The sequence below is a fragment of the Drosophila miranda genome, chromosome 4 (assembly GCF_003369915.1).
Source record: "Drosophila miranda strain MSH22 chromosome 4, D.miranda_PacBio2.1, whole genome shotgun sequence".
NCBI classification, from domain to species: domain Eukaryota; kingdom Metazoa; phylum Arthropoda; class Insecta; order Diptera; family Drosophilidae; genus Drosophila; species Drosophila miranda.
Window position 1 is genome coordinate 9,112,167 of NC_046677.1, and position 22,658 is coordinate 9,134,824.

Consider the following 22,658-nt stretch of genomic DNA (forward strand, 5'->3'; position numbering starts at 1 on the left):
TGAAACTGTTCGCTTATGGGAACTTTAAACAACGAATCAACGTCTGAGGACTGTGGCCCAAGTCAAGGTTTTCTGTATTTTATTTGGAAAATCCCACTCCCCAACTCCCAGTGAGAGGTGTGCCCCCAAACGATAGTGTCATTAAATCAATCATTTTTTTTGTTTTTTGTTTTTTTTTTCTTTTGGTTATTCAGCCACTTGGCACGGCCCTAATTTGGTCAACACGCCAGGCGACGACGAATACGACGAATATTTCGAATATTTCATTTTCGCCTATTCGCTTTTGCTGTTGTTTGTTTTTCGCTTTTATTTATTAACGTGCGTTTTCCTTTTTGTTGTTCAGCCGAAAAAAGGTTCTTCCCCCGCTTTGCTGCTGAGCTGACAAGTAAAAATGATTATAATCAAATAAATGAACCCCTGCCCCTCAAGGATCCTAAAAAAAAACAAAAACTTTTGGAGAAATTCATCCACTAATTTATTTAATGAATATTCCGTGTTTTTCTTGGCTTTGAAGGACAATCAAAGTGTCAGGTAAGGGTGTATCCAATGCCTAATACAAACAGTTTTTTGGCCAGGAAATGAAGTTGCAGAGAAATGGCCCCAAGTGGGGAAAATGAAACCCCTAAACCTTCCCTTAAAGGCAGATATTAAAAGAAAGCTTAAGATTTTCCCATGTTTTCAGACAGATTAATGGAAATTTAATGTTTTTTGCTGATCTGCTATTTCTGCTGTTTCTGAATATGGAAAAGATAGTAATCCCATTCCATATTTAAATCAAGGAAAATCCTTTAGACTCCTCCAGCCATAAATTCTGGTAACAGTAGCCTTAACTGCACTTCTAGCAGCAGCGGCAGCAAAATGGAAGATATGTCGAAGGAAAAGCCGGCAAACGGCGCGAGATATAGGCCGTAAAAATAAGTCATGAATTTATTGAAATTTATTAGCATAAGCCTGAGAGCATGATAGCAGGAGGACGCTAGAAAAAGCTCGTGGAAAAGTCTCCCACAGTTGCAGAGTTTGTTTTTTTCTTTTCTGGCTGTCCGACCGAGATGAAATCGTAGAAATTGAATTGAATTTATAAAGTGGGGGTGTGGGTGGGGGTATGGGACGAAGCAAATTGCAAACGATATGCGTATCAATGGATAAAATAAAGAAAAGCAAAGAAGTGAAAAAAAAACCGATGGCAGACAAACCATATACAAATGGCAAACACAGCAAAAGAAACAAACAAACGAAAAGCAACGACGAAGGAAAAAAAAGAGGAAAAACTAAGAACCAGTTAAGGAGACCAGCAAAAAAAAAAAGGAGGAGGAAAAGCACATACCCAGTCGTCGTCAGAGGTGGACTCGTTGGCTATAGCTATTTTAGAGTTTTCTCTACAGTTTGCAGATTGTTTATAAATCTTAATATCTTCGAAACCCATCAAAAAAATATACGGTTCCCGTCGCAAAGGTACAAATTTTAAGGAAATAGATATACTTATTCGAGAAATCCCAAATGCCGAATGGCATTAATTCGCTGTACAAATTTCCCATCAGCGAACGGACACAAAATTGTTTACCCTCTCTTATGAATCGATGACAAAACGCATGGATTATCTTTTTTTCTACTAATTATATTCAAACCATAATCAAATTATACTTAAAATTTCATTATTTAGCTTTTTTATGACATTTTTTTTTGTTGGGTGGCAGCACAGAGGCGGTGGCTTTGGCAGTCAATCGCTCTACATACTCATACCCGTACGAATGGTAGTGTCTGTCTGTCCTCATGTCCCATATCTTGGGTAGTGATAACTTTTGGCACGACTTTGGCTTTGGCTTTGGCTCTGGCTCTGGATGCCAGCCAGCCACCCACCCAGGGCTTTTCCTTTGGCTCTTTTCTTTCTATATTTGTATATCTTAAACGCGTTTCGTTGTATCTACTTAAGGCAGCTTAAATATTTGTGTAACATAATACAAAACATACGGGCTTCTTTGGTTATACTTAGATACTGAGCTTAGATACGTGGATAGGAAAGTGGAAAGTAGAAATGGAAATGGAAATGGAGCAGGGGCAACCACAGACAGAGCCCCCAGCCCAGCCCAGCCCAACGAAATGCACACTGGCATCATAAGCATTATTCTATGGAACAATTTATAATCGTAGAAGACGATAAGTGGGTTTTAGAGTCCCAATTAGAACATCAAATTACCCGAAAATCTAAAGACACATAGAGAAGAATATTCCATTAAGGTTATCCAGGAAAATCCCTGCGCTTAAAAGATTAAATCTTCAAAAACGATGACAACCGAAACAATTTGGAGATTGGAAATGTTTCAAGCAGCGATAATATCAACGAACGAGGGAAAACGACTTTAACTGGGAAATCGGTTAACTAATTCAGACATAAAATAGAAAACGGAATACGATCCAGGGGTCTGGACTGGGTGTGTTTTGGGCGTGTCAATGTGCATCGAACATTGATCATTCATGGGCATAAAAATCTAAATATTTCAGGTTCCTTCCTCTTCTGGAATCTCCAATCTCCAATAGCTCTGCTAGAAGCTAGTATTTCTTTCTTCTTTGACGATTACGCTGTGGCATGCGGTTTTGTCTGAAGCCCTATCTTGAACGCCCTATCCCAGGCCCGCTTTTGTCTGTTATTGCTGTCGTAATTATCTGTTCCACTGTGCGGGTAACAACATGTTCTGTTTACAATTCAAATGGAAATTGTGGGTCTCTCTCTCTCTCTCTCTGTTCTGTGGGCTCTGCCGCTTGCCGCCTGTCGTTCGTATCTCCTGCTGTGTGGTGGGTCTGTCTCTGCGAAGGCGAAGTGCATTTATCCCATTTTCGGTACGTCCTAATGAGGAGTCTCCGAGTTTATTCTGCGCTGTGGCAGTCGTGTGTCGTCTACTTTTAGTTCCTTCTCTCTGTCCGATCTGTTCTTTAGTCGGAAAGGACAAAACGTGCGCTAAATAAAGATTGTCTGCCTTTTTGGCATCGCCTTTGCCCTCTGCACATCCACAATCCGTAAGCGTTGATAGTCAGACAGCCAGAAACAAAACCCAAACGAAACGTCACATTTGAAATTCCAATATCCGTATGTGTCTCCTGCATGCTGCAGATGCCTGTCATTTTACTGGCAAATTAACCTATGCATTTTAGAGGAGAACCTAAGGAAAAGCATCTCAATAATGCTGGCCCCTCCCAGTTTTTAGTGGATAGATAATTGATATGCCTATCAAGAAAATCCTTCAGGCTCTTAGTTGGTTAAAATATTACTTTCTCCGAAGTCTTTTGATGACCAAACTCACCTTTTCCATCTAGCGTCCAGCAAAGTGGCTCCCAAAGTTACGTATTCAATAAATTGACCTTTTTCAGTGGGTTTATGATCCTTCCAGTTCCCGTGCCAGCTGTTGCTTTTGTCGTATGATATTTTGGGGTTTAGCTGGTGTTTGTAGATGTTGTTGTACCATATACTCGTATATATATGTATATATAGTATGTATATCGATTAGCACACACACAATGGAGCATTGGCCATAGCGATTGCGTTTTGGACATCGATTGCGATTGCGATTGCGACTGCGACTGGTGAATGGTGTCGTTGAGGCATTTACTCTTCGCGGACCGCTTGTCGTACTTAAACAAATGATAGACACTGACACGAGACAACACCGAAGAACACAGATTTCTTATAATTATTAATTTAGGCAAAGGCGGCGACGTAGGGTGGTGCCGTCGGTTGGTGTGCGTAATAGGATAACGGCAACAGCGGCAAACAACAACAACGATTGACGATGATGATTACAATTACGATGACGACGACGACGACAAGTATTGTACATATGTACAGGGGGGGAGGCAGAAACACACAAAAATACACAGACACAAACACACGCACACACACAGAGACACAGAGAATGAGAAATACACTCACGCGCGATTATTGATAGACAGACAAACGGTTAGATTAACGCGGATCGGATATCAAAGATCGAAGATCAGGGATCGGTGATCGGCACCAACGCGAGAAAGTTCCACTGTGTTAACTGTTAACGGTACTCAAACACGACGCGAGGAAGTTTTCTTTAAGTTTTTCTTTTCTTTGTTGCTATTCTAGTGCACAATTTCCATGGCAGAAGATGGCGGAGTACACTGTAAGGAATCGGAATGGGGAAACACACATTTGATTAGGATTTAATTGAACTGTGATTTCTTGTATTCGTTTGGTCTAAGCCGCAGCAGCCTTTCTTGTATTGCTCGCGACTCCCATTTTACCCGTTTTATTATGACAACGGCACTTTTTTCGGTTGGCAACGCGCACTCTGCAACGAGGACGAAGGACAACGACTGCAGAGAGAGACGGCGCGATAGAGAATGCGAATGGACGAGCACAAGGCATGGCTCAAAAACACATTCTGCAGGGTGGGATGGACTGAGAGACCCGGAGAGAGAGTGAGAGAGAGACATTTACATATGGAGGCAGCTGGCTGGCTCTCTCGTTGGTGGCCAATTTGAAACGCCACGAGAATGAAATGCAGCGAAACGAATGGGTAGCACAAAGCGCAATCAACAAAATAGAGAACGCAAAATAAACAAAATATAAAAAAGGATAAGCACCAGCAGATGAAGAGCATGAGAGAGAAGAGTGGTGGGAGAGCGAACACAGAACAGAACACAAAAGCGGCATGTTCTTGCTCTCTCCATCTCCATCTCTTTGTCTCCTTCTCTTGCTTTCCCTCCCCCACCATCCCACTCGCTCTCTCTCTAGTTGGCAGGAGGTGTGCGCGCCAGGCGAAAAATCAATGAAAAATATCTGGGAAAAATTGCCGAAATTCTGCATTTGTTGTTGGCTTTGTACTTTTTTGATGGTTCTGCGGCTTAAACCTTTATGGTTTATTGAGTTTTTGGGCACATTTTTTCGTTTTTTAGTTTTGTCTTTGCCACTGGAATTGCTTGGCCTTTTCCTCTCGACGGTCAATTTGAGGCTTTATTATTGTCACACACAAAAAACACGGCACACATCATTCAGCTCCCGCGAGTTTCTCGCGACAATTTGATTTTATTTGTTTATAGGTACTGCTGCCTGGGCGTAATAAGACAACAGATTTGGGCACCAAATCTCTGGCAGGAGTCCCGACCACCGAGAAATAAAGGGGATAAAAGAAACCCCCCACGGCCGCTAATGTTTGGAGCGGGCGCAACGAACCTGCCTCGACGACTCAAACGGTTATTCGCGCTCTTTTCCTAGGGATGTTGGACAAATATATATGTACATATATATAAATAATATATATATATACGTATATCGGCCAAGTCAAGACAAAATTCCGGTATTTCGATGTCCGCGACGGCCGTGAGAAAACTAACGGTTTTCTTGTCTTTGGGCCGGCGACTTTTGGCTTTTGGTTACAATCAACAGAGAGAGAGAGATTGAGAGAGAGCGCGAGAGAGAGGAACGGTGGTATTTAACAGCGCTCTCTTCGTGCGAAAATCTTTAATTTTAAAGTTTCCTGCTAAATGGAATTAATACGTTTTTTAAAATTCAAAAAACAATAATATTATGCTCGTCTCGAATCGCGCTAACATTAATTAATATTTTGCTAATCGCCAGGGAGCGAGAGCATTTCTCCCACCTCGCTGTGCCAACACACCTTGCAGTCGTTTACAAACAACATTGCTAGAGCGTCGCATGTTAACACTTAACATAACAGCTCAATAGATGAATGAAATGTTATTTGATGTTATCTGGTACTAACGAAGCTATTAATTTGTGCCCCATAAAAACATGGTTCGTACAAGTTTAACAGTTTATAATTTTAACAGAATTTGGTTCATTGAATCTTTTCATCATCAACTGTTCCAAAGTTTCATTCGTTCCGCTTTCTTGCGCTCTCGCTCTCTCTCTCTATCTCTCTCTCACTGTCTCTCGCTCTCTCTCTCTCTCTTGACTACTTGAGTCGGCGCATGATAAGGGCGTTTGGCTACAAAAACATTAGTTTTGGACACAACAAATTAAATTCCAACCAAAACACATTAAAGAAAACAACTAGCGGATAATTTTTGAATTTTTAAATTAGAATCATGTTAGTTCCAATTTCACCGCAGTTTTGATCAACCAACACGCTCTCTCTCACTCTCTCTCGATCAATGCCACGCTCTCTCTGTTTTTGCCGGCGATGCTTATGTATTTGTTTATTTATAATTTACAAATTGGTTAATTTTGCAAACATACATATGTATGAGTGTAGTGTGTGCAAGTATATATACACTGTTTAATTACACTGGTGAACGATTTGGCTTGAATTATTTATTGTATTCTTTCACAGCAACAAAAACACACGCTCACCTCACACGCTCATGCATACACTGTTCTGTTTCGAACAAGCGGCAAATAAATGTTAATTTATTTCCTTGCGGCTCTACTCTCTTTGTACGCACTTTTTATTTGTTTACTATAAATAATAATAATAGTAACTTTATGCACTTTAAGCCCCCTCTTTTAAAACAGTTGAACGACTTGAGGTAAATAGCGGAAAATAATAGTGTTTATAAGTTGTTCTCGTAGATCCATCCTATGCTTCCTCTTTATTTAAAAAAAAACACCACTATTTCGTTCACCTGCACTGCGTTATAATGATTCAATTGTCATTATATTCTGTGGAATATTAAAATGTTCCTTGGTCTACAGTGGGTTAATCATTCTCCGTCACTGATGGAAGGTTGGAAACCATATTCCTCGATTTTGATATTCGATGTGATATTAATAGATAGCTAAGACTTTCATACCTAAACACATCATTTTATCGGATTGATACATTAATTTTATCTAAGATTGGCTAGTTTTTAGTGATCCGTTTTATTGTAATTTGCCAAAATAAGGTTCCAACAAACAAAGTCAAAGCATAAAACGTGTTACCTCACTGGTCAACAGGTATCTGCTGTAAGGATGGGACACTTGTATACCCTTTTTTCATTTAATAATGTTAAAATTCTGTTTTCCAAGCTGCTTTGGAACGTAATTAATAATGACTTTTTCTTGGCTTAAAATGTTTATTTATATATATGTATGTATATCTGGATCCCGATACCTATTTTTTCCTATAGAGGCAGAGAGCCTTTATAAGCATCTGTGGAGACACCGCGCCACCTGCATATTTTAGAAATATGCATACATATATCGCTCCTCGCTGGATCTGAGCATGTTGTCAAGATTTCAGTCGGCTTCTTTTCTATAAATCGGGTTAGAATCGTCTTGGGTGACCACACCAAAGAAAGTCGGTTAAGAAACCATAAACTATGCTAAAAGCATAACAATATCCCATAACTAATCTTCTGATTAAACTCATATCTATTATATTTTCAATATTGGGTCTGCGGCTGTTCTTTGAAATCGTGCGCCGCTTAAATGCCTAAGGAAAAAAGGTATGGACAACAGGCAACACAGCCCAGAAAGCGTAAAATATGAATGGGAAAATCCACCCTTTTTTCCAATATACCTTGAAGATAAAATCAGCTTTTTCGGCTCAGAAATATACCAAAATATACCAGACTCAAGTCGGCTCTTCTTCTTTTTATTTGTTGCACTTACGTACATTTTGAATTAATCGTGGTGGGAAACAGCTGTCTTTGCCCAGATGTACTGTTACGCGCACAATCTGTGCTGTTACATGCACATTTTTGCTGTTATGCGCAACCATTTATTTCTGCCATCGTTCCGATAACCTAATCGGACTGCGTCAGCTGTTTGAACGACTGACCTCATCATTTAAATAATTTAAATTATATTCAATTAAATGCATCAATAAGTCTTTTTTTTTTCCTTTCGCAATTAAAATTCGTTTTATCGTCGAGGAAACTGATATCGTTTTGAAAACGAAGAATTCTTGCGGAATGTGAAAACGGGAGTAAATCGGAAACCTTTTGTGAAATTGAAGTCCGGGACTGGCGGGTAATTTTTGAATTTTGACACCCGATTTTGGCTTTGGCCCCACTGTGTGTCGACGACTAATTAGCAATAATTAGACTAATTAGACTTAATTAATTGTTTCAGCTGGTAATTGTACAACAACGTATTGTGTTTGGTTAATGTATTTTAATTTTTCTCTTGTAAATTTCTATACAAATTCCCATGCTAGATGAAATTAAAAAAGAACAAAAATTAAAAAAAAATAGAAGGAAAAAAAATAAAGTATTTAAAATCTCTCCTCGACGGGAATTGGTATCGGCCCTTGTCACTCAGATATTTTTATACCCGATACTCAAAATGAGTATTGGGGTATATTAGATTTGTGGTAAAAGTGGATGTGTGTAACGTCCAGAAGGAATCGTTTCCGACCCCATAAAGTATATATATTCTTGATCAGCATCAATAGCCGAGTCGATTGAGCCCTGTCTGTCTGTCCGTCTGTCCGTCCGTCCGTCCGTCCGTCCCCTTCAGCGCCTAGTGCTCAAAGACTATAAGAGCTAGAGCAACGATGTTTTGGATCCAGACTTTTGTGATATGTCACTGCTACAAAAATATTTCAAAACTTCGCCCCGCCCACTTCCGCCCCCACAAAGGACGAAAATCTGTGGCATCCACATTTTTAAACATACGATAAAACCAAAAACGCAGAATCGGTGAGGATGACCATATCTTCTACAGTGCAAAATCTGAACCAGATCGTATAATGATTATAGCCAGAATCAAGAAAACAATTTCATTCTTTCTCGCTCTGTCTCTCTCTAACACACAGGATTCATGGTCGGTTTTGTCAATTGCAAAATATGAGTTCAAGGATCTCAGAACCTATAAGAGCCAGAGCAACCAAATTTGGTATCCACACTCCTGTGATATCGGACCTTGACCGTTTCGTGTCCAAATTTCGCCACACCCCCTTCCGCCCACGCAAAGGACGAAAATCTGGGGCATCCACAAATCTCAGAGACTATTAAGGCTAGAGTAACCAAATTTGGTATCCGCACTTCTGTTAGATCTCACTATAAATCGTATATCTCAGAATTTCGCCCCACCCCCTTCCGCCCCCACAAAAGACGAAAATCTGTTGCATCCACAATAGTGCAGATTCGAGAAAACTAAAAATGCAGAATCATAGATAATGACCATATCTATCAGATTGCTGAATCTGGATCAGATCCAGATTCCTTCCAGATAGCCTTGAGCGCAATTAAGCGATTGATCGCTTTCGAATACAATTCCTCAATCGCCCACAAAGATCTTTGCTGCATTGGTATCGGTTGGAAAATTGGAAAACCATCCATTAGATGCTCTCAAACTACCTCATTTGGAGCCCAAGTGGTTGATCCACCCATCTACAATCCAGTAAAACTCTATAATATAATGGCGTTCCCTTTTAATTGAAGAAGATTCAGTTTCCCCTTGCTATTTAGGTCGCTTTTCGTTTTCTGTCGCAGTTTGTCCACATCTCAGGCGAAATAAAGGCGCCGAAATGCTTTGCGCAGCTCCCGATTGCATGTGGGGCAGCGGGGGCTTTGAATGGTCGCCGTCAACCACGATAGGCACGGCTCGCAAAGGATATGGCTACATGCTGGGGCCATGGCGCAACCATCGGTGAACTTCTTTCGACACACGCTGCAGAAAAGGTAGGACAGCTTCTCTGTATTCTCTTCATTGGTCTTCTGACGCTTGGCAGCCGATGGTCCAGCTTGATCGTCGTCTTCAGTATCGGGTTGAGTGGATTTGCCCAGTAGCTGAATCAAGGGTTGTCCGCCAGTCGATGCCTGTGTGGTTGCCACTCCGCCAGTCGATGCTTCTCTGAATCTCACTACTGTAGTAGTTAGTTTGCGCATTGTTTCGTTCGATGGGAACGATATCTTGCTTTTCGTATTTGCCATTTTGTAAAACACAAGAAACTTTTACAATTTTTGTAGTATTTACGACACAAGCTTCTCGACCATCGTGGAGAACGGTGTGTCCAAAGATTTATATCAAAAGATACGCTATGCCCAAGAAAAACTTAGAAAAATGCTGGAGAAGATGTTTGTTTAATTGTTGGATGATGTTCACCATCTCCACAACTTACCAGCGGACTATCATTCTAAGGCAAAATGTTAGTTTAAGCTAAATCACGAACGCCTTAGCCAACCCAACCTAACCCTCGGGGTCGACTTAAAATATCACCAATTCCCCATTCATCTGTTCCCACGCCAATTCTTTCCCACAATCGTAGTTTCTGTCCAAATTTGTATTTACTGTTTAACGGTTTTTTTTTGTTTGTTTTTGCATTCCTTTTTAGTTCCCTGTTTAACGTTTATATCTGTTCAAATATTTTCGTACACGAATATCGAAAGAAATTATTAATAAATAAGCCTGTTCACTGCCAACGGGCCCCAAATATCCAGACTGACAGAATTTCCAGAGACTCCGCAACGATTGGCCTATCGATATATTGATTGTCATCGCCAAGGCCAATCGAAGGGGAAGCTGAAGCTTCTTGGATTGGAAAAATCGCTATTCCCGGGATAAGGACTGTCTCTCCTTCGAATGTACCTCTTGAATCACATTTTTCCTCGAATGACATACATTTTTATACCCGATACTCAAAATGAGTATTGGGGTATATTAGATTTGTGGTAAAAGTGGATGTGTGTAACGTCCAGAAGGAATCGTTTCCGACCCCATAAAGTATATATATTCTTGATCAGCATCAATAGCCGAGTCGATTGAGCCCTGTCTGTCTGTCCGTCCGTCCGTCCGTCCGTCCCCTTCAGCGCCTAGTGCTCAAAGACTATAAGAGCTAGAGCAACGATGTTTTGGATCCAGACTTCTGTGATATGTCACTGCTACAAAAATATTTCAAAACTTCGCCCCGCCCACTTCCGCCCCCACAAAGGACGAAAATCTGTGGCATCCACATTTTTAAACATACGATAATCGCAGAATCGGTGAGGATGACCATATCTTCTACAGTGCAAAATCTGAACCAGATCGTATAATGATTATAGCCAGAATCAAGAAAACAATTTCATTCTTTCTCGCTCTGTCTCTCTCTAACACACAGGTTTCATGGTCGGTTTTGTCAATTGCAAAATATGAGTTCAAGGATCTCAGAACCTATAAGAGCCAGAGCAACCAAATTTGGTATCCACACTCCTGTGATATCGGACCTTGACCGTTTCGTGTCCAAATTTCGCCACACCCCCTTCCGCCCCCGCAAAGGACGAAAATCTGGGGCATCCACAAATCTCAGAGACTATTAAGGCTAGAGTAACCAAATTTGGTATCCGCACTTCTGTTAGATCTCACTATAAATCGTATATCTCAGAATTTCGCCCCACCCCCTTCCGCCCCCACAAAAGACGAAAATCTGTTGCATCCACAATATTGCAGATTCGAGAAAACTAAAAACGCAGAATCATAGATAATGACCATATCTATCAGATTGCTGAATCTGGATCAGATCTAGATTCCTTCCAGATAGCCTTGAGCGCAATTCAGCGATTGATCGCTTTCGAATACAATTCCTCAATCGCCCACAAAGATCTTTGCTGCATTGGTATCGGTTGGAAAATTGGAAAACCATCCATTAGATGCTCTCAAACTACCTCATTTGGAGCCCAAGTTGTTGATCCACCCATCTACAATCCAGTAAAACTCTATAATATAATGGCGTTCCCTTTTAATTGAAGAAGATTCAGTTTCCCCTTGATATATTTAGGTCGCTTTTCGTTTTCTGTCGCAGTTTGTCCACATCTCAGGCGAAATAAAGGCGCCGAAATGCTTTGCGCAGCTCCCGATTGCATGTGGGGCAGCGGGGGCTTTGAATGGTCGCCGTCAACCACGATAGGCACGGCTCGCAAAGGATATGGCTACATGCTGGGGCCATGGCGCAACCATCGGTGAACTTCTTTCGACACACGCTGCAGAAAGGGTAGGACAGCTTCTCTGTATTCTCTTCATTGGTCTTCTGACGCTTGGCAGCCGATGGTCCAGCTTGATCGTCGTCTTCAGTATCGGGTTGAGTGGATTTGCCCAGTAGCTGAATCAAGGGTTGTCCGCCAGTCGATGCCTGTGTGGTTGCCACTCCGCCAGTCGATGCTTCTCTGAATCTCACTACTGTAGTAGTTAGTTTGCGCATTGTTTCGTTCGATGGGAACGATATCTTGCTTTTCGTATTTCCCATTTTGTAAAACACAAGAAACTTTTACAATTTTTGTAGTATTTACGACACAAGCTTCTCGACCATCGTGGAGAACGGTGTGTCCAAAGATTTATATCAAAAGATACGCTATGCCCAAGAAAAACTTAGAAAAATGCTGGAGAAGATGTTTGTTTAATTGTTGGATGATGTTCACCATCTCCACAACTTACCAGCGGACTATCATTCTAAGGCAAAATGTTAGTTTAAGCTAAATCACGAACGCCTTAGCCAACCCAACCTAACCCTCGGGGTCGACTTAAAATATCACCAATTCCCCATTCATCTGTTCCCACGCCAATTCTTTCCCACAATCGTAGTTTCTGTCCAAATTTGTATTTACTGTTTAACGGTTTTTTTTTGTTTGTTTTTGCATTCCCATTTAGTTCCCTGTTTAACGTTTATATCTGTTCAAACATTTTCGTACACGAATATCGAAAGAAATTATTAATAAATAAGCCTGTTCACTGCCAACGGGCCCCAAATATCCAGACTGACAGAATTTCCAGAGACTCCGCAACGATTGGCCTATCGATATATTGATTGTCATCGCCAAGGCCAATCGAAGGGGAAGCTGAAGCTTCTTGGATTGGAAAAATCGCTATTCCCGGGATAAGGACTGTCTCTCCTTCGAATGTACCTCTTGAATCACATTTTTCCTCGAATGACATACATTTTTATACCCGATACTCAAAATGAGTATTGGGGTATATTAGATTTGTGGTAAAAGTGGATGTGTGTAACGTCCAGAAGGAATCGTTTCCGACCCCATAAAGTATATATATTCTTGATCAGCATCAATAGCCGAGTCGATTGAGCCCTGTCTGTCTGTCCGTCTGTCCGTCCGTCCGTCCGTCCGTCCGTCCGTCCCCTTCAGCGCCTAGTGCTCAAAGACTATAAGAGCTAGAGCAACGATGTTTTGGATCCAGACTTCTGTGATATGTCACTGCTACAAAAATATTTAAAAACTTCGCCCCGCCCACTTCCGCCCCCACAAAGGACGAAAATCTGTGGCATCCACATTTTTAAACATACGATAATCGCAGAATCGGTGAGGATGACCATATCTTCTACAGTGCAAAATCTGAACCAGATCGTATAATGATTATAGCCAGAATCAAGAAAACAATTTCATTCTTTCTCGCTCTGTCTCTCTCTAACACACAGGTTTCATGGTCGGTTTTGTCAATTGCAAAATATGAGTTCAAGGATCTCAGAACCTATAAGAGCCAGAGCAACCAAATTTGGTATCCACACTCCTGTGATATCGGACCTTGACCGTTTCGTGTCCAAATTTCGCCACACCCCCTTCCGCCCCCGCAAAGGACGAAAATCTGGGGCATCCACAAATCTCAGAGACTATTAAGGCTAGAGTAACCAAATTTGGTATCCGCACTTCTGTTAGATCTCACTATAAATCGTATATCTCAGAATTTCGCCCCACCCCCTTCCGCCCCCACAAAAGACGAAAATCTGTTGCATCCACAATATTGCAGATTCGAGAAAACTAAAAACGCAGAATCATAGATAATGACCATATCTATCAGATTGCTGAATCTGGATCAGATCTAGATTCCTTCCAGATAGCCTTGAGCGCAATTCAGCGATTGATCGCTTTCGAATACAATTCCTCAATCGCCCACAAAGATCTTTGCTGCATTGGTATCGGTTGGAAAATTGGAAAACCATCCATTAGATGCTCTCAAACTACCTCATTTGGAGCCCAAGTGGTTGATCCACCCATCTACAATCCAGTAAAACTCTATAATATAATGGCGTTCCCTTTTAATTGAAGAAGATTCAGTTTCCCCTTGATATATTTAGGTCGCTTTTCGTTTTCTGTCGCAGTTTGTCCACATCTCAGGCGAAATAAAGGCGCCGAAATGCTTTGCGCAGCTCCCGATTGCATGTGGGGCAGCGGGGGCTTTGAATGGTCGCCGTCAACCACGATAGGCACGGCTCGCAAAGGATATGGCTACATGCTGGGGCCATGGCGCAACCATCGGTGAACTTCTTTCGAACCACGCTGCAGAAAGGGTAGGACAGCTTCTCTGTATTCTCTTCATTGGTCTTCTGACGCTTGGCAGCCGATGGTCCAGCTTGATCGTCGTCTTCAGTATCGGGTTGAGTGGATTTGCCCAGAAGCTGAATCAAGGGTTGTCCGCCAGTCGATGCCTGTGTGGTTGCCACTCCGCCAGTCGATGCTTCTCTGAATCTCACTACTGTAGTAGTTAGTTTGCGCATTGTTTCGTTCGATGGGAACGATATCTTGCTTTTCGTATTTCCCATTTTGTAAAACACAAGAAACTTTTACAATTTTTGTAGTATTTACGACACAAGCTTCTCGACCATCGTGGAGAACGGTGTGTCCAAAGATTTATATCAAAAGATACGCTATGCCCAAGAAAAACTTAGAAAAATGCTGGAGAAGATGTTTGTTTAATTGTTGGATGATGTTCACCATCTCCACAACTTACCAGCGGACTATCATTCTAAGGCAAAATGTTAGTTTAAGCTAAATCACGAACGCCTTAGCCAACCCAACCTAACCCTCGGGGTCGACTTAAAATATCACCAATTCCCCATTCATCTGTTCCCACGCCAATTCTTTCCCACAATCGTAGTTTCTGTCCAAATTTGTATTTACTGTTTAACGGTTTTTTTTTGTTTATATCTGTTCAAATATTTTCGTACACGAATATCGAAAGAAATTATTAATAAATAAGCCTGTTCACTGCCAACGGGCCCCAAATATCCAGACTGACAGAATTTCCAGAGACTCCGCAACGATTGGCCTATCGATATATTGATTGTCATCGCCAAGGCCAATCGAAGGGGAAGCTGAAGCTTCTTGAATTGGAAAAATCGCTATTCCCGGGATAAGGACTGTCTCTCCTTCGAATGTACCTCTTGAATCACATTTTTCCTCGAATGACATACATTTGTATACGCGATACTCAAAATGAGTATTGGGGTATATTAGATTTGTGGTAAAAGTGGATGTGTGTAACGTCCAGAAGGAATCGTTTCCGACCCCATAAGGTATATATATTCTTGATCAGCATCAATAGCCGAGTCGATTGAGCCCTGTCTGTCTGTCCGTCTGTCCGTCCGTCCGTCCGTCCGTCCGTCCGTCCGTCCGTCCGTCCCCTTCAGCGCCTAGTGCTCAAAGACTATAAGAGCTAGAGCAACGATGTTTTGGATCCAGACTTCTGTGATATGTCACTGCTACAAAAATATTTCAAAACTTCGCCCCGCCCACTTCCGCCCCCACAAAGGACGAAAATCTGTGGCATCCACATTTTTAAACATACGATAAAACCAAAAACGCAGAATCGGTGAGGATGACCATATCTTCTACAGTGCAAAATCTGAACCAGATCGTATAATGATTATAGGCAGAATCAAGAAAACAATTTCATTCTTTCTCGCTCTGTCTCTCTCTAACACACAGGTTTCATGGTCGGTTTTGTCAATTGCAAAATATGAGTTCAAGGATCTCAGAACCTATAAGAGCCAGAGCAACCAAATTTGGTATCCACACTCCTGTGATATCGGACCTTGACCGTTTCGTGTCCAAATTTCGCCACACCCCCTTCCGCCCCCGCAAAGGACGAAAATCTGGGGCATCCACAAATCTCAGAGACTATTAAGGCTAGAGTAACCAAATTTGGTATCCGCACTTCTGTTAGATCTCACTATAAATCGTATATCTCAGAATTTCGCCCCACCCCCTTCCGCCCCCACAAAAGACGAAAATCTGTTGCATCCACAATATTGCAGATTCGAGAAAACTAAAAACGCAGAATCATAGATAATGACCATATCTATCAGATTGCTGAATCTGGATCAGATCCAGATTCCTTCCAGATAGCCTTGAGCGCAATTCAGCGATTGATCGCTTTCGAATACAATTCCTCAATCGCCCACAAAGATCTTTGCTGCATTGGTATCGGTTGGAAAATTGGAAAACCATCCATTAGATGCTCTCAAACTACCTCATTTGGAGCCCAAGTGGTTGATCCACCCATCTACAATCCAGTAAAACTCTATATTATAATGGCGTTCCCTTTTAATTGAAGAAGATTCAGTTTCCCCTTGATATATTTAGGTCGCGTTTCGTTTTCTGTCGCAGTTTGTCCACATCTCAGGCGAAATAAAGGCGCCGAAATGCTTTGCGCAGCTCCCGATTGCATGTGGGGCAGCGGGGGCTTTGAATGGTCGCCGTCAACCACGATAGGCACGGCTCGCAAAGGATATGGCTACATGCTGGGGCCATGGCGCAACCATCGGTGAACTTCTTTCGACACACGCTGCAGAAAGGGTAGGACAGCTTCTCTGTATTCTCTTCATTGGTCTTCTGACGCTTGGCAGCCGATGGTCCAGCTTGATCGTCGTCTTCAGTATCGGGTTGAGTGGATTTGCCCAGTAGCTGAATCAAGGGTTGTCCGCCAGTCGATGCCTGTGTGGTTGCCACTCCGCCAGTCGATGCTTCTCTGAATCTCACTACTGTAGTAGTTAGTTTGCGCATTGTTTCGTTCGATGGGAACGATATCTTGCTTTTCGTATTTCCCATTTTGTAAAACACAAGAAACTTTTACAATTTTTGTAGTATTTACGACACAAGCTTCTCGACCATCGTGGAGAACGGTGTGTCCAAAGATTTATATCAAAAGATACGCTATGCCCAAGAAAAACTTAGAAAAATTCTGGAGAAGATGTTTGTTTAATTGTTGGATGATGTTCACCATCTCCACAACTTACCAGCGGACTATCATTCTAAGGCAAAATGTTAGTTTAAGCTAAATCACGAACGCCTTAGCCAACCCAACCTAACCCTCGGGGTCGACTTAAAATATCACCAATTCCCCATTCATCTGTCCCTACGCCAATTCTTTCCCACAATCGTAGTTTCTGTCCAAATTTGTATTTACTGTTTAACGGTTTTTTTTTGTTTGTTTTTGCATTCCTTTTTAGTTCCCTGTTTAACGTTTATATCTGTTCAAATATTTTCGTACACGAATATCGAAAGAAATTATTAATAAATAAGCCTGTTCACTGCCAACGGGCCCCAAATATCCAGACTGACAGAATTTCCAGAGACTCCGCAACGATTGGCCTATCGATATATTGATTGTCATCGCCAAGGCCAATCGAAGGGGAAGCTGAAGCTTCTTGAATTGGAAAAATCGCTATTCCCGGGCTAAGGACTGTCTCTCCTTCGAATGTACCTCTTGAATCACATTTTTCCTCGAATGACATACATTTTTATACCCGATACTCAAAATGAGTATTGGGGTATATTAGATTTGTGGTAAAAGTGGATGTGTGTAACGTCCAGAAGGAATCGTTTCCGACCCCATAAGGTATATATATTCTTGATCAGCATCAATAGCCGAGTCGATTGAGCCCTGTCTGTCTGTCCGTCTGTCCGTCCGTCCGTCCGTCCGTCCGTCCGTCCGTCCGTCCGTCCCCTTCAGCGCCTAGTGCTCAAAGACTATAAGAGCTAGAGCAACGATGTTTTGGATCCAGACTTCTGTGATATGTCACTGCTACAAAAATATTTCAAAACTTCGCCCCGCCCACTTCCGCCCCCACAAAGGACGAAAATCTGTGGCATCCACATTTTTAAACATACGATAAAACCAAAAACGCAGAATCGGTGAGGATGGCCATATCTTCTACAGTGCAAAATCTGAACCAGATCGTATAATGATTATAGCCAGAATCAAGAAAACAATTTCATTCTTTCTCGCTCTGTCTCTCTCTAACACACAGGTTTCATGGTCGGTTTTGTCAATTGCAAAATATGAGTTCAAGGATCTCAGAACCTATAAGAGCCAGAGCAACCAAATTTGGTATCCACACTCCTGTGATATCGGACCTTGACCGTTTCGTGTCCAAATTTCGCCACACCCCCTTCCGCCCCCGCAAAGGACGAAAATCTGGGGCATCCACAAATCTCAGAGACTATTAAGGCTAGAGTAACCAAATTTGGTATCCGCACTTCTGTTAGATCTCACTATAAATCGTATATCTCAGAATTTCGCCCCACCCCCTTCCGCCCCCACAAAAGACGAAAATCTGTTGCATCCACAATATTGCAGATTCGAGAAAACTAAAAACGCAGAATCATAGATAATGACCATATCTATCAGATTGCTGAATCTGGATCAGATCCAGATTCCTTCCAGATAGCCTTGAGCGCAATTCAGCGATTGATCGCTTTCGAATACAATTCCTCAATCGCCCACAAAGATCTTTGCTGCATTGGTATCGGTTGGAAAATTGGAAAACCATCCATTAGATGCTCTCAAACTACCTCATTTGGAGCCCAAGTGGTTGATCCACCCATCTACAATCCAGTAAAACTCTATAATATAATGGCGTTCCCTTTTAATTGAAGAAGATTCAGTTTCCCCTTGATATATTTAGGTCGCTTTTCGTTTTCTGTCGCAGTTTGTCCACATCTCAGGCGAAATAAAGGCGCCGAAATGCTTTGCGCAGCTCCCGATTGCATGTGGGGCAGCGGGGGCTTTGAATGGTCGCCGTCAACCACGATAGGCACGGCTCGCAAAGGATATGGCTACATGCTGGGGCCATGGCGCAACCATCGGTGAACTTCTTTCGACACACGCTGCAGAAAGGGTAGGACAGCTTCTCTGTATTCTCTTCATTGGTCTTCTGACGCTTGGCAGCCGATGGTCCAGCTTGATAGTCGTCTTCAGTATCGGGTTGAGTGGATTTGCCCAGTAGCTGAATCAAGGGTTGTCCGCCAGTCGATGCCTGTGTGGTTGCCACTCCGCCAGTCGATGCTTCTCTGAATCTCACTACTGTAGTAGTTAGTTTGCGCATTGTTTCGTTCGATGGGAACGATATCTTGCTTTTCGTATTACCCATTTTGTAAAACACAAGAAACTTTTACAATTTTTGTAGTATTTACGACACAAGCTTCTCGACCATCGTGGAGAACGGTGTGTCCAAAGATTTATATCAAAAGATACGCTATGCCCAAGAAAAACTTAGAAAAATGCTGGAGAAGATGTTTGTTTAATTGTTGGATGATGTTCACCATCTCCACAACTTACCAGCGGACTATCATTCTAAGGCAAAATGTTAGTTTACGCTAAATCACGAACGCCTTAGCCAACCCAACCTAACCCTCGGGGTCGACTTAAAATATCACCAATTCCCCATTCATCTGTTCCCACGCCAATTCTTTCCCACAATCGTAGTTTCTGTCCAAATTTGTATTTACTGTTTAACGGTTTTTTTTTGTTTGTTTTTGCATTCCTTTTTAGTTCCCTGTTTAACGTTTATATCTGTTCAAATATTTTCGTACACGAATATCGAAAGAAATTATTAATAAATAAGCCTGTTCACTGCCAACGGGCCCCAAATATACAGACTGACAGAATTTCCAGAGACTCCGCAACGATTGGCCTATCGATATATTGATTGTCATCGCCAAGGCCAATCGAAGGGGAAGCTGAAGCTTCTTGGATTGGAAAAATCGCTATTCCCGGGATAAGGACTGTCTCTCCTTCGAATGTACCTCTTGAATCACATTTTTCCTCGAATGACATACATTTTTATACCCGATACTCAAAATGAGTATTGGGGTATATTAGATTTGTGGTAAAAGTGGATGTGTGTAACGTCCAGAAGGAATCGTTTCCGACCCCATAAAGTATATATATTCTTTATCAGCATCAATAGCCGAGTCGATTGAGCCCTGTCTGTCTGTCCGTCCGTCCGTCCGTCCGTCCGTCCGTCCCCTTCAGCGCCTAGTGCTCAAAGACTATAAGAGCTAGAGCAACGATGTTTTGGATCCAGACTTCTGTGATATGTCACTGCTACAAAAATATTTCAAAACTTCGCCCCGCCCACTTCCGCCCCCACAAAGGACGAAAATCTGTGGCATCCACATTTTTAAACATACGATAAAACCAAAAACGCAGAATCGGTGAGGATGACCATATCTTCTACAGTGCAAAATCTGAACCAGATCGTATAATGATTATAGCCAGAATCAAGAAAACAATTTCATTCTTTCTCGCTCTGTCTCTCTCTAACACACAGGTTTCATGGTCGGTTTTGTCAATTGCAAAATATGAGTTCTAGGATCTCAGAACCTATAAGAGCCAGAGCAACCAAATTTGGTATCCACACTCCTGTGATATCGGACCTTAACCGTTTCGTGTCCAAATTTCGCCACACCCCCTTCCGCCCCCGCAAAGGACGAAAATCTGGGGCATCCACAAATCTCAGAGACTATTAAGGCTAGAGTAACCAAATTTGGTATCCGCACTTCTGTTAGATCTCACTATAAATCGTATATCTCAGAATTTCGCCCCACCCCCTTCCGCCCCCACAAAAGACGAAAATCTGTTGCATCCACAATATTGCAGATTCGAGAAAACTAAAAACGCAGAATCATAGATAATGACCATATCTATCAGATTGCTGAATCTGGATCAGATCCAGATTCCTTCCAGATAGCCTTGAGCGCAATTCAGCGATTGATCGCTTTCGAATACAATTCCTCAATCGCCCACAAAGATCTTTGCTGCATTGGTATCGGTTGGAAAATTGGAAAACCATCCATTAGATGCTCTCAAACTACCTCATTTGGAGCCCAAGTGGTTGATCCACCCATCTACAATCCAGTAAAACTCTATAATATAATGGCGTTCCCTTTTAATTGAAGAAGATTCAGTTTCCCCTTGATATATTTAGGTCGCTTTTCGTTTTCTGTCGCAGTTTGTCCACATCTCAGGCGAAATAAAGGCGCCGAAATGCTTTGCGCAGCTCCCGATTGCATGTGGGACAGCGGGGGCTTTGAATGGTCGCCGTCAACCACGATAGGCACGGCTCGCAAAGGATATGGCTACATGCTGGGGCCATGGCGCAACCATCGGTGAACTTCTTTCGACACACGCTGCAGAAAGGGTAGGACAGCTTCTCTGTATTCTCTTCATTGGTCTTCTGACGCTTGGCAGCCGATGGTCCAGCTTGATCGTCGTCTTCAGTATCGGGTTGAGTGGATTTGCCCAGTAGCTGAATCAAGGGTTGTCCGCCAGTCGATGCCTGTGTGGTTGCCACTCCGCCAGTCGATGCTTCTCTGAATCTCACTACTGTAGTAGTTAGTTTGCGCATTGTTTCGTTCGATGGGAACGATATCTTGCTTTTCGTATTTCCCATTTTGTAAAACACAAGAAACTTTTACAATTTGTGTAGTATTTACGACACAAGCTTCTCGACCATCGTGGAGAACGGTGTGTCCAAAGATTTATATCAAAAGATACGCTATGCCCAAGAAAAACTTAGAAAAATGCTGGAGAAGATGTTTGTTTAATTGTTGGATGATGTTCACCATCTCCACAACTTACCAGCGGACTATCATTCTAAGGCAAAATGTTAGTTTAAGCTAAATCACGAACGCCTTAGCCAACCCAACCTAACCCTCGGGGTCGACTTAAAATATCACCAATTCCCCATTCATCTGTTCCCACGCCAATTCTTTCCCACAATCGTAGTTTCTGTCCAAATTTGTATTTACTGTTTAACGGTTTTTTTTTGTTTGTTTTTGCATTCCTTTTTAGTTCCCTGTTTAACGTTTATATCTGTTCAAATATTTTCGTACACGAATATCGAAAGAAATTATTAATAAATAAGCCTGTTCACTGCCAACGGGCCCCAAATATCCAGACTGACAGAATTTCCAGAGACTCCGCAACGATTGGCCTATCGATATATTGATTGTCATCGCCAAGGCCAATCGAAGGGGAAGCTGAAGCTTCTTGGATTGGAAAAATCGCTATTCCCGGGATAAGGACTGTCTCTCCTTCGAATGTACCTCTTGAATCACATTTTTCCTCGAATGACATACATTTTTATACCCGATACTCAAAATGAGTATTGGGGTATATTAGATTTGTGGTAAAAGTGGATGTGTGTAACGTCCAGAAGGAATCGTTTCCGACCCCATAAAGTATATATATTCTTTATCAGCATCAATAGCCGAGTCGATTGAGCCCTGTCTGTCTGTCCGTCCGTCCGTCCGTCCGTCCGTCCGTCCCCTTCAGCGCCTAGTGCTCAAAGACTATAAGAGCTAGAGCAACGATGTTTTGGATCCAGACTTCTGTGATATGTCACTGCTACAAAAATATTTCAAAACTTCGCCCCGCCCACTTCCGCCCCGACAAAGGACGAAAATCTGTGGCATCCACATTTTTAAACATACGATAAAACCAAAAACGCAGAATCGGTGAGGATGACCATATCTTCTACAGTGCAAAATCTGAACCAGATCGTATAATGATTATAGCCAGAATCAAGAAAACAATTTCATTCTTTCTCGCTCTGTCTCTCTCTAACAACACACAGGTTTCATGGTCGGTTTTGTCAATTGCAAAATATGAGTTCAAGGATCTCAGAACCTATAAGAGCCAGAGCAACCAAATTTGGTATCCACACTCCTGTGATATCGGACCTTGACCACACCCCCTT

General features: G+C 42.1%; 5 protein-coding genes across 11 annotated transcripts in view; all 5 read right to left on the reverse strand.

Annotated features, from left to right (window-relative positions):
- LOC108162447 (semaphorin-1A) overlaps positions 1–4,415 on the reverse strand; it is a 143,985-nt gene extending 139,570 nt beyond the window's left edge. For 2 of the 7 annotated variants that reach the window (XR_001775571.2, XR_004473093.1), the window contains exon 1: positions 3,297–4,412. The gene's annotated coding sequence lies outside the window, so the exon portion shown is untranslated. Of the gene's footprint in view, positions 1–3,296 lie in introns of all 7 variants that reach the window. The other 5 variants (XM_017297189.2, XM_033393923.1, XM_017297190.2 and 2 more) reach the window with 5 other exon arrangements.
- Positions 4,416–9,346: 4,931 nt separating this feature from the next.
- On the reverse strand, positions 9,347–10,111 carry LOC117188789. Its single transcript, XM_033393159.1, has 2 exons — positions 10,032–10,111; positions 9,347–9,976 (listed from the first exon to the last, which is right to left on the reverse strand). Exon 2 carries the CDS (start codon positions 9,841–9,843, stop codon positions 9,415–9,417), a length of 429 nt encoding a protein of 142 aa, XP_033249050.1. The 5' UTR covers positions 9,844–9,976; positions 10,032–10,111; the 3' UTR covers positions 9,347–9,414.
- Positions 10,112–11,612: 1,501 nt separating this feature from the next.
- On the reverse strand, positions 11,613–12,399 carry LOC117188787. Its single transcript, XM_033393157.1, has 2 exons — positions 12,320–12,399; positions 11,613–12,264 (listed from the first exon to the last, which is right to left on the reverse strand). Exon 2 carries the CDS (start codon positions 12,129–12,131, stop codon positions 11,703–11,705), a length of 429 nt encoding a protein of 142 aa, XP_033249048.1. The 5' UTR covers positions 12,132–12,264; positions 12,320–12,399; the 3' UTR covers positions 11,613–11,702.
- A 1,517-nt stretch (positions 12,400–13,916) lies between these two features.
- On the reverse strand, positions 13,917–14,703 carry LOC117188790. The gene is made up of 2 exons (XM_033393160.1): positions 14,624–14,703; positions 13,917–14,568 (listed from the first exon to the last, which is right to left on the reverse strand). The coding sequence occupies exon 2, from the start codon at positions 14,433–14,435 to the stop codon at positions 14,007–14,009; it is 429 nt and encodes a 142-aa protein (XP_033249051.1). The 5' UTR covers positions 14,436–14,568; positions 14,624–14,703; the 3' UTR covers positions 13,917–14,006.
- A 6,128-nt stretch (positions 14,704–20,831) lies between these two features.
- Positions 20,832–21,618, reverse strand: LOC117188785. The gene is made up of 2 exons (XM_033393155.1): positions 21,539–21,618; positions 20,832–21,483 (listed from the first exon to the last, which is right to left on the reverse strand). The coding sequence occupies exon 2, from the start codon at positions 21,348–21,350 to the stop codon at positions 20,922–20,924; it is 429 nt and encodes a 142-aa protein (XP_033249046.1). The 5' UTR covers positions 21,351–21,483; positions 21,539–21,618; the 3' UTR covers positions 20,832–20,921.
- Positions 21,619–22,658: the final 1,040 nt, after the last annotated feature.